Source organism: Camelus dromedarius, chromosome 31 (assembly GCF_036321535.1).
Source record: "Camelus dromedarius isolate mCamDro1 chromosome 31, mCamDro1.pat, whole genome shotgun sequence".
Lineage (NCBI taxonomy): Eukaryota > Metazoa > Chordata > Mammalia > Artiodactyla > Camelidae > Camelus > Camelus dromedarius.
This window is the reverse complement of record NC_087466.1, coordinates 4,107,732-4,119,860: the sequence shown is the minus strand read 5'-3', so window position 1 is coordinate 4,119,860 and position 12,129 is coordinate 4,107,732. Positions and strand designations below refer to the sequence as shown.

Sequence of the window (12,129 nt, the reverse complement as noted above, 5' to 3'; positions counted from 1 at the left end):
GGATCCGAGAGGGTGACCAGAAGTCCCTCAGAGAATTCAGCATCAGAGCTGGGACTAGAGCCCAGGTCTTATGATGCCAAAGGCAATGCTCTTTCCACTGCTCACATTTCCTCCTCGCTAAGACACTGTCCTTTTTGGGAATACCCTCCCTGTGGTCCTTACCATCACTGGCATTGCTGTGACAGTGTCCTGGTCCTTCTCTCCTCAGATATTTTCATAAGTGAGGTCCCAGATTTATTGAGTTCAGTCCTCTTCAGCCTATGCTCAAGTCTCTTATGTAAACCACTTGACAAAATCATCTTGACAAATTGTCAACACTTCACTCAAATACTTCCAGCAGAAACTTTCCCCAGTGGCACTGTTTCCATCTTTGGACAGCTCTGACAGTGAGGAAATTCCTTCCGGTACTGAGCTCAGGTCTGACGTCCTCCCATTGTGCCTGGTTGTGCCTTCTGCAGGCCATGCGAATGACTCTGTTCCACTTCATGTATCAGATGATGGGCCACACCTGAGTCTTCTCTGGCCCCATCACCCCCAGTTTCTTAAGCTTTAAACCAAGGTCTGAAGTGCCCTCCTTTTGCTCAATGATATTTTTATTCCATTGAGGAAAAAATGTGTCAGTAATTGTGCTTCTTTTGCCCTTGTGGTTTGCAGTTGTGGACTCTTTCTCTTCTAGTTGCAGGATGGACAGGCAAATTTAATGCCATGATTTATGAAGTGCGGTCTGGAGCCCTAGAGGTTTCCTTTGTGCATCTCTTGCTCATGGAGACAGTGTCTTTCCATTTGTAGGGAGTGAACAGAGGGGAGGAAGGAGGCAGGTGCAGAAGCTGCAGTGCATACTCCAGGAAGCACCTACCTAACGTGGTGACACTCTGCAGATGCCAGCCTGGAGGGGTGTTGCTCATTTCCAGAAGGAGTTCAGGGTGGAATACGGGGGAGGCAGATGTCCCTGGGAAACCCATTCATCCAACATTTTATTGAATGTGCACCAAGCACAAGGTATTGTACTAAGCATTATGAGGGATTGAAAATTTGTGAAATGGTGACCACAATCAAGCTAATTAACATATCCATTGCCTCACATGGTTACAATTTTTTTTTTTTTGGTGAGAAGAACGCTTAGGATAATTTAAGCTAATTAGTAAATTTAACTATATAATACGGTATTATGAACTAGAGTCACCATGCTGTATGTTAGATCTCCAGAACGTATGCATCTTATAACTGAAACTTCGTACCGTTTGACCAACATCTCTCCATTTCCTTCACCCCCAGCCCCTGGCAATGAATATGCATTTCAATACATCACATTGTATACCTTAAATACATACAACTTTTGTTTGTCAAATATACCTCAATAAAGCTGGAAGAAATTCCATAATATTGTAACACAAAGCAAAAAGGTTGTAAGGGCTGTGAATGAAGCATAGATGGAGTTTGCTACATGTTCATAAGAGAGAGAGAGATTATATTTGTTGGGTTGGGGGAAAGCTGTAGAGGAGAAAGCTGTTGGGGAGTGCCTGGTTAAGGTCCCGTGGGGAAGGTAGTGTTAGAGGGGCCTTGAAGGATGGGTATGCAGGGTCTGGGCTTGTGGAGATGAATGTATGAACATTCCAGAAAGGAAAAATGTCCTATATAGTATGCCTCTCCTCACCTTATATCCATCCCCAATTCCATTCCTGAATTGTCCAGCTCCCCACCTAGTCTTTACTCTGACATTCTTCCTCTAAGCTCTTCATTTCTGAGACCAACTTGGAAGTGTTATGTCTGGGCCCCAAACCCAGTTCCTGTCCCTCCAACCATGCTTGGAAGGTGCTGACATGCTTTGACTTTAGAATGACTTTCAGAACAGTCCTTCTCTGACCAGCTGCTGGAAACGAGTCCTTGGGCCTTATTTCTGTTTCAACCCTAGCTGCCTCCCCTGCTCCTTGGGGTTGTTGGTCCTCTTTCTATTCCCAGAAGAATCACAAGAGGTCCCAAGAGATGTCTTATGGAAGGGAGGACCCTGCCAGGAGTCCCTAAAGATCTGAGCTGTGCTCTCCCTGGCACTGCCTGGCACACAGGCAGCTCAACAAGTCTGTGTTAACTGTCTGTCAAATATAGGTCTCTGCCTCCTTCATCTGAGTAGACTGGAGCTCCAGGGAAGTAAGGAACGTGGAAATGTTTCAGAAAGTGAAGTGGGTAGAAGAAATGCAAGTATATGGGGGAGGGGGGAGTGACGTTTTGGCTGGCAAGATTCCTCTGTTCAAGTTGTCTATTAGAGTTTTGACCTTTCCTCTCTAGGCTATGTTCTCCACTAACCGTGGGACCGTCGGAGGCTTCTTCCTGGCAGGACGAAGTATGGTGTGGTGGCCGGTAAGTTTTCTCTGAAATACTATTTCCTGAACCATGAAATTCCTTGTAGGAGGCCATTTTCTTGTTGGCTTCAAGTGGTGGTGATTCTTCCTAACTGCCTTAGGTCCCTGATAATGGGTCTCCTGCTCACTAGGTCTCTGGGCACCCTTAATCTCTTGTGGTAAGGGAATAATCTTTAAATACATAATGCTGGAAATTTTTCAAGGAAAAGTAGAGGAAAAGGCTTCACAAGAAGGGCAGTGTGGAGAAACAAAAAGAGCACACAGACGAGAGTGATCTTGGACTGAGTCTGAGTTTCAAGATCTGTTTCTATAAAATGGGGTGGTAATACTTACCTTCTAAGAGCATATGAGACATGGAAACTGCTTTTGGGGTGGGAACTCAAAAAATCATAGCTCTTTTTCTACCTTTTTGCTGCTTTAAGTCCCATGGAGAAGAGACTTTATCTGTCCTACCTTGGGAGCCTAACACAGTACTTGATACACAGTATGTCTGATACACACTCAATAAACAATTGTACAGTGGCTGGAGGAGGGGCCCCCTACTGTTCTCAATTACAGTTTTCCTCATCTTTTGGTGGATTTTGTATTTTGTTTATTTGAGAGGTGTTTTCCCTGATACTTGTACATGGGCAGAACTATCCCAATCAAAGGACCTGTGCATGGGTGGAAGAGAAACTGAGAGATCCCTTCCATCCCATCAGCACAGGCTCTGGCTGCTTAATCAGTTCAGCCAAATGGCTATTTCAATCCAGAGTTCTCACTGAAACTACTGGTTGACTATTTGGCCAAATTGTGCAATTCCTTGGGCTTGAGATACAAGCAAGACTGGCTGGTGAAAGAGGGGGGTAATGAAGCACATGTACAGTGACAAGAGGGTGACAGCTATGGAGGAAGAGAAGCAAGAAGGTGAAGACTGTCACTGTCGTATACAGAGCACAGAGTGAAGGTAGGAGGAAGTCATGCCATGTCCTGCAGGTGGCCTTTGTCAGCTACCTGGGGGATGGGTTTTAATAACTGGCATCTTCACAGTTGCTAGGATTGTCCCTGAAGTCACTTCTGCTTTATTCTTAAGGTGGCCAAGAGTACTGGGCAGATGCTGATTTCTGTGGTGGGTCCCTCTCGCTGGTCTCCCCAGACACATTATATCTTCTCATGCTTTGGACTTTGATGCTTTCCTGAAAGCTGGTGTTGGATACGCAGAGCTCTGATCACAAAGTTCAAGACAAGGTTAGTGTAGTCCCTCTAGAAATGCACTGTCCATTTGGTAGCACAATCACATTGGCTATTTAAATTAAAATTGAAATAAGATAAAAAAATAGTTCCTTTCCTCAGTCACACTAGCCATTTTTCAAGTGCTTAATAGCTCCGTATGGGTAGTGGCTCCACATTAGACACTGTGGATCTAGAACATTTCCATCATTTTAGGAAGTTCTATTGGATAGTGCTGCTCTACAGATTTCAGAGCCAAAGCTGACATGAAATCTCAGTAGACTTGAGGTTTACTGAATTAGAAAACTGAAAGGACCTTGAAGTTTACTTTATTTGGAAAACAGCGCACCCTCACCCCATCTAATGCTTTGGTACCCGCTATAGTAAGCCTGCTAAGTGCTCATCCAGCCTCAGTTTGCATCCAGACCTCTTTCTCACCCCTCCCCAACTATAACAGGAAACTCATATCCTTTCATGTAAAATTCCTAGGGCTGATTCATTGGGGACAAGGCCTTAGCTTCTAATTGCTGGGTCTTGGAGAAGCCAATGCCAATGAGAAGGCAGAGGCATAGGACAGAACCACCCATAGGAGACACACATTTTGGGCTAGGCCTGGGAACCAGTGTTAATGTCTTAACCAGTGTTAATGTCTTTCTTCCTGATGGCACCCGGGGTTGGGTCTGGACTGAGAGTTGGTTGCTAGGAATTAGCCCCACCCAAACAGGTAAGGTTCAGTGGTTCATGTGGGGTTTCCTGTGGGTGCTGTTTTGCTTATTCATGTCTCAGAACTGGATTATTCCAACCAACAGAGAAACACGGCATCACTCCTCTTTTGCGCAGAAGTCACTGCTTCCTTGATGAAGCTGAAATTCGACTTTTCTTCCTCCAACTAGTTTCCATCTAAGGAGTCATGAGATTTCATTAATTGTAAACCTGCCCATGTATCAGAATCACCTGGATGTCCTTATTAACAGTACAGATTTCTGGGCCCCACGCCAGACCCACTAGATTAAAAAACCTTGGAAGAGGGCCCCAAGAATCTGCATTGAATGAAAAGCTTCCCAGATACTTCTGATGATCAGGCAGGCTTGCTAATCACTGGTTTGGGCAGACTCTGATCCATCTGGTCAGATTCACCGAGAACACCACTAGTAGGGATGCTGTTGAGGGGGATTCTTGAATGGAGAAGCAGTGACCTCCAAGTCCCTCCCGACTCTGAAAAAGGCTCGAACTCTGGAAAATTCTAGAATGAGCGTGGACTTTGAAGTCAGCCTATCTGACCTGTCGCATTTACTAGCTGTATGACTTTGGGTAAGTCACTGAACTTCCCCGAGCTTCAGTGTCTCCTTCTATAAAACAGGAGAATAATACCTACTTTGGGGGTTCTTGTCAGGATTAAATGAGATTATGCATGTACAGCACTCAGCACTGTGCTTGGCAAGTGGTCAGTAAATGGGAACATTAAGAAATGGAAGGAAGCTTAACAGTGCCCGGGCAATTCCCCAGCTGGTGTTGGTCTGGTGCCCAGTGAAAGGAAGCTAGCATTTATTTACTAAGTAGGTATTCTGCCACTTCACTTAAATTTAACTTTCAATTAACTGTGTGAATAAGTGAACACAATTTATGTGTAATTTATTTATACTACTGTAAACCATCAATTCCAGCTACACATTGACCACATTTTAACATCTCTGAGATTGGCTGTGTCTGACAATCTGTGGCACACCATGCTTTAAGTGGCAATGTTTTGTCTTTCTTCATGCTTCGTGGTATGTCTTACAATACTTGGTGTTTTAGACTCAGTGAAGTATGGTTATATTCTAAGGTAGTGATCTTTAAATATATGTTCACTACAACACTCAGGCGCTGCAGAAACGCCTCAGGGGCTGCCCTTGACTTCCTTCCCAGCAACCCGACTTTTATTTAGTTTATATGAGTGGAATTTGCTATGATTTCGTTGGAGGGCAAGGTTCTGCTGACTTACAAAATTAAAAAAAAACTGCTAGTTTAGAAGAAAAATAAGCATGATGATTTCTGTCTTAAAATTTAAAATGGGTTTAAAATGATTGCAATGCACACAAAAGGAGTTGAAGGACAACATGGCAGGCAAGAAGATGCAAATCAGAGTACTTTCTCTCCAGAACAGAGAAACAGTTCAAACTGCATCAAACTCATACTTCTAAATTTCCCTTTGGCTTGAAATACAAAGTCAGCTTAAGCCCATTATTGGTCTGTAAGTTTGTAACCAGAATGTCAGTTCTCAAACATGCTGGCCCAAGGAGAACATCACAGAAGCACAGGCTCTTTGGGCTGACATCTTTCTCAGCCTCCAGGAGGACACTTTGCCTCCTTCATCTGCCTTTATCCCTGTTGCTTTATGCTGTAGGAGGTGTGAGCAACCAGAGAAGCTTCAGGAAGGTAGTCCCAGGGGATTTTTAGGAAGAGAGACTTTGTACTGGCCTTGGATTGATACACCTGAGGCCATGAGGGCTTGGGTGTTCCCCAAGAGAAACACAGGTGGAAATCAGAGCTCATAAACTCTGAAAGGAGATTGGACAGAGCACTGGCCAGCTGAGGGCATTCCTGGGGGCTTTGGGTACTTTGAAAGGAGTGATAGTGACCTGTAGCAGGTGGAGATCCTGGAGCTATGGAAAAAGACCTCATTCCTAAAACATTAATGAGGGCAAGAGAGAGAGAGAAATAGTCTGTGCTCGGCCTGGGGATAGAAGTGAGGAACCATCAGGAGGAGGAACAAGGACCCCAGGGCTGGGTTACAAGAGGAGTCAGCTTATGAAGAGAGCTGGGCAGGGAGGTCCCCCCAGAAGCCTGAGTCACATGTGAGGTAAGCCAAGCCAGCTGAGTAATGTGAAACCTTATGAGTAAAATGAAACCTTATGTAATAGTGGCCTGGTGGGTGGACCAGGATTCCCTTATGGCATCATGGTTTGGTGTCTTTAATGAACAGCTGCCTGGGTGCTGTGTTGTAACGATTCTTTGAGGAAAGCAGGCAAGTGAGCTCTGAAGGGGAAATTCCCCACGCCTTGGCAGCAGAAATTACTTAGAGAGGTTGAGCCCCGGGTACACAGTCCCGTGAGAACTTTTGTTGGAAGAGGGTTCATTCACACCAGCCAGGACTGCTGGCAGGGGGAGCAGTGGGTTCTGCAGGGCTGAGCCAACCCTTCAACAGCAAGCATTTTCAAATTCTTCAGAAGTAAGCCAAGGGAGTGGGGACCTCACAATGAGCCAGAGGACTTGCCTTGTCCTAGCTTTGGGACACTGGATAAATCATTAACCTCTCTGAGTCTCAGAGAGTCTCCTCTGTAATGGGAGACAGTCAGATTGAAGCTCTCAAAGCCACTTCCAGGACTAAAACTCTAAGATTCCATGTCACAGAGGAAGGAATGAGCATGGGGAAATGGGTGTGCACATGCTAACAAATCCGTCACCATTGGAAATGGGATGGCTGTGTGTCTCTCAAAGGCCACAGATTCTTTCCTTCCTTTATTATTAGAGAATCATCAGAGAGGAGTGTAGCACAGTGGTTTGGGTCAAAAGGTGACAAAATTTCTCTATCAAGGCCCAGATTGTAAATATTTTTGGAGGCTATACGATGTCTGTCATAACTAGTTCACTCTGCTGCTGTAGCATGAAAGCAGCCATGGACAGTACATAGATGGATGGGCGTGGCTGTTGTTCCAGTAAAACTTTATTTATGAAAACAGGCAGAGGGCCAGATTTGGCCCATAGGCTCTAGTTTGTAGAGCTCTTATTCAGGCTGCTTAGGTTCAAATTCAGCCTCTGCCCCTTATTAGCTGTGTGACCCTGTTTGAGTTACTAGACTTCTCTGTGCCTTACATCTGTGGTCTTGTAACAGAGATAACAATAGTTACTCGATGTTGTGGGGATCTACGCCCAGTCTCAGAACAGGGCCTGGCACATGGTAAACTCTCAGGTTGGGCTCTTGTTTTTCTCTTTCCAATCATCTATCTGATTGAATCCTCAGTGATCCAGCAAGAATGATGATTAACCCTATGGGCTGCCCAAGTTCACACAAGATAATGACAGGGTGAGGTCTCTCTCTGTTCTGGTTACTCAGGTATATTTCTCCTTATCCTTTGAGATGGAAATTTATGAGATCGATAGGTATGGTCAACAGGTTTATCTGAAAACCAAAGCATTCTTTCCTTTACGGTTGACCAGAGACCCTGACGGGAAATTTTCTCTGAGGAAAGAGGACAGCTTCTCCTACTTCAGCTCTCTTGAGTAAAATGTATCTGATTTTGTCTTTAAATCTCTAAAACCTAATGATCGGATCAAAGTTCAATTACTTAGGATGCTACTAGGTTGGCCACCGGGAGGCCTGGAGGAGCCTGGCAGGCCTAAGACCTAGGTGAGAATTCACGAATGAGAGAGGAAGCATGGGAACCAGGTGAATGGGTGCAGGAGAGGCAGAGAGGTCACCAAGGGAGTGAGGCTTGGGAGGACATGAGATGGGAGACAGACACCTAATCCAGGGACTTGTGTCTAGTAGGTACTTGGTAAGTATGTGCTGAATTAAAGAAATTGGAGAGGGAAGAGACCTTGGACCGGTTTGTTGATGTCACTTGAGCCCTCAGTCTGCATCCTGCTCTCTGGTGCAGTGACCGCACAGTGTAGGCAGTGGTAAGAATTCAGGAGGTTAGGAGGGTGCTGGGTCCAAGAGAGAGCCTGCCTCCAGCAGCACTCCACATTTCCATTCCTATGTACACAGAACATTTTTTTCTTTAGTTTTTTTTTTTCTAGGCTCATGATAGTAAGACTGGAAAAGCAAGCCTGGCCCCAATGAAAGTGCCTGATTTCAGCCCACATTGGACCCCTAGTAAAGTCTGATGTGGCCGTGCTTCCTCACTATCTCCAACATTTGGTGTCTCTCAATTTGAGTCAAGGTTTTGCAAAACTTGGTAGTTCCCATAGATGTGTGTGTCCTTTATAGTGAGAGAGTTTTGCCTAGCATGCTGGTTGCTGCCTTGCTCTTGAAGGACCTGTTCTCCCTCTTCCTCACCTCCTTTTCCTCTTCCTCCCCCTCCACCACCTCCTCTTTCTTCTCTTCCTCCCCTCGGCTCTCCTCCCCTCTCCATCTCCTTCTCATTCTTCTCTCTCTTTTTGGTGGGCCCCATTTCCCTCCCATTCTTCAAGCTTAGTCTCCTCTGAGGAGTTTCTCTGATTCACACACAAGCACTCATCACCTCATGTGTTCTTTGTATTCTGAGGCCTCTGCTGACCGGTGCGTAGCCAAGTTCCTGTCATCTAGTTTCTACCTGAGTTCCCGGCTCTCCCTTCCCTCTGGCTGCCTTCCCAGCATTCTCTAACATGTTAGCCCTCCAACAGGCAGAGAAAGGGAAAAGTAAGTTATAATCAATATTTCCAGTTGGTTGGCCTCAAAAGAAAGCTGAAACAATCAGCCAAGATGAAGTCTTTGGATTATTCTGGTTGGAAATGTATCTGGGCTTTCCCTGCTTAACTTTGGCATGGCACATTTTGAGTTGGCTGCAGCTGAATGTTTTTTGGGGGAGGGGTAAACTTTGTGCTGGGGTGATTTGGAGTCGGGGTTAAGAGCATGGGCTCTCGAGCCAGGCTGCCTTGTCCTGCACCCCGGCTCCACCCATTCCCAGCTCTGCGGCCTCGGGTGAGTTACTTACCATCTCCTGCTTCAGTTTCCCCAATGCAAAATAGAGGTCATAGCACCTACTTCATGGAGTTGTTCTGAGGATTAAACTCGTGAATGCAGATAAATCTCTTGGAACAATACAGTTAGTACTATCCAAGTTGGCCATTCTTAACATCATTATCATTGTATCTCATCTCCAGATCCTCCTTCTTAAACTGGGAATTAAATCAGTTATCCACTTATGAACTGCTATTATTTCATTCTACATTTACAAGTTGATTCCCTTCTATGTGCCGCACATATATTAGTGTGTGTGAGACACATTCCTACAAAATATATCTGAAATGACAAATAGTGCTAAGTGTTAAGAAGGAAATGTATTTGAGTCAAGGGTGGTAGGGAAGGAGAGGGGTCTTTCTTAACCTATGTGAGAGGGTCAGGGAAGGCCTTTCTGAGGACTGGGCACTTAGATTGAGCTCTGAAGGATGAGAAGGAGGCAGCCTTGTGAAGATGGGGGAAGAGCAACCCAAGCAGAAGGAACAGAATGGTCAAAGGCCTGAGGCGGGGAGGAGCTTGGGGTACTTGAAGAACTGAAAGGGGCCAGCATGGGGCAAGATTGTGCATGTTGATCAGGCCCTGGAGGTGAGGGATCCTGAGTTGATAATCCCAAGTATGAGCCCATCTGAGTTTGTGAGAGGGCTGGTCTCCAGCCTCCTTGACCTATAAATGCCAACAGAAGACCTCACCCACCTACTGTGCCAACAGCCTGTGGGAAGATGCCAGCTTTGGCACTGGTTTCCTGATTTCCTGCCCCTTCGGTTCTAGGGGCAAAGAGATGTTTATGAAGATAAGTGAAAGGCCACCATTGTCCATGGATGATGTGAGCTGACACAGAGTAAACAGAGATTATGATGACTCTGAAGAAAGCCTGTGTCTAAATATTTACCAGAGTCTCAGAAATGAAATAGGCGGAACATGTGAGCCCCACCTTCTCTTCTGTCTCAATCCAGGAAATGTGATACCAAGAGATGGCAAGGGTCAAAGATTAAAACTTTTCACACTTCCCCTATGAAAGGATTCCTTATAAGAGAACCAAGATGTTAATTCAGGTTAAACACCAGCTCCCCAGAAGATGAGGGAGGAATCAGAAATACAAGTGGAATGCAGACTCACACATATGTTCCTGAATTTACAGTGAGGTGGGTAGGGGTCTGACCCCAATGTGCCTGCTCAGGGAAGTCCAGAAGGGAACGTCGGGGAGGAAGTAGGCAAGTCAGCGTATGCTGTCTTCCCCTTCTGTCCCTGGGATGCTGGTCATACTGGGCTGTGGGACCTTGGGCAAATCATGTCTCTACTCTGGTCCTCAGTCTTCTCACCTATAAAATAAAGGTGAGAATAATACCCACCTCTCAGACTGTTGTAAGCATGAGAAAAGATAAAGTGAATGAATTGCCTGGCCCCACACTTGGCCTGAAGGAGGCACTGTTAAGTTAGCCATCCTCTCTCCCTTTCTTATTCTCCCTGGATGGGACTCTCAAAGTGTGGTGCCCACACCAGCAGCAGCAAAAAACCCAAACTTTTGTTCTTGTTAGAAGTGCAATATTTCCAGTCCCAACACAGACAAATGTATCAGAAATTTGAGGGGATGGGCCTCAGCCATCTGTGGTCTAACAAATCCTCTAGGTGATTCTGATTAGGGCTGCCAGATTTAGCAAATAAAGGTACTGGCTGGCCAGTTAAATATGAATTTCAGACAGACAATGAATGCTTTTTTAGTATATCATCATGCAATCATGCAAAATTGAGATATACTTTTACTAAAAATGTATTTGTTTATCTGAAATTCAGCTTTAAGTGGCTGTCCTGTACTTTGACTCTAGATTTTGATGGATGTGTTGGCAAGTAAATGGGGTCTCCCACATATTTCCTACTTTCTATTTTTTATGTCACACAAAACATAATTTTTTGTTAGCATTCAATGACATTTTCATATCTTTTTCTACATCCCCACAAACACATAACTTCCCTGTGTACTTTATTCTCAGGCCTAAGGCTCCGAGAGTTAATCGGAGACATCCCTGGAATTGTTGCCCTTTATTGTTAAAAGTTTTAAAGAATTGTATTCTGATTATAAAATTATACAAACTCACTGTGGAAATTTTGGAAAATTATAAAAACACACTCTCTGTTTTCTGTGCCATAGATAACTGCTGTTAAATTTGGATCTCTCTATTTATATTTAAAAATTGGGGGATCATATGGTATATAACTTTGTATGTTTTTTACTTGACATTTTTATCACAATCATCTCCTCATCATAAATTCTTCAAAGCTATAGTTTTAAAGGCTGCATAATATTACATCATAAGTAGGTACCTTAATTTACCCAGTTTTTTCCTATTGTTGGGCATTTATGCTGTTTCCAACTTTCCTATATCGTAAATAATGTGGCATTGAACATACTAATGAAATTCCTACATTTAAGTCTTTGTCTCCATCTCTGATAACCTTAAGATAGATTACTAAAAGTAGAATCACATGGTGGAAGATGATCTTTGGATTTGTACTAAAAAACTGCTTTCCAGAATTACATTTCTATGAGAAATATATGGGAGAGCCTATTTACTTGCCAACACCAAATATTATAATTTACAATTTTTTTGCCTATTTGATGGACTAACCCACAAATTCAGATCCCCCTTGAGGTCTCTTTCTTACTAACACTGAGCTTACAGGTCACCCTATTGACATCTCAGCACAGTTCATAATCTCCAGCGGGCCCCACTGTCTTTTGGGCCCCTTTGGGCCTGGCAGGCCAATTTTATTGCCTCTTCCTCAGGAGAGAGCTGTCCTTGGCATGTCCTCATTAAGAGTCCCAGCTCCATGCAGTCAGTGGGAGTAAATGCAACTTGAAGG

General features: G+C 44.4%; 1 protein-coding gene across 3 annotated transcripts in view; it reads left to right on the top strand.

Moving 5' to 3' along the window:
- SLC5A1 (solute carrier family 5 member 1) overlaps positions 1 to 12,129 on the top strand; it is an 86,121-nt gene that overhangs the window by 41,378 nt on the left and 32,614 nt on the right. For all 3 annotated transcript variants that reach the window (XM_031443152.2, XM_064481051.1, XM_010992243.3), the window contains one exon: positions 2,284 to 2,355. In XM_031443152.2, the coding sequence (XP_031299012.1) occupies positions 2,287 to 2,355 (69 nt within the window). In that variant the 5' untranslated portion in view covers positions 2,284 to 2,286. The remainder of the gene's footprint in view (positions 1 to 2,283; positions 2,356 to 12,129) is intronic.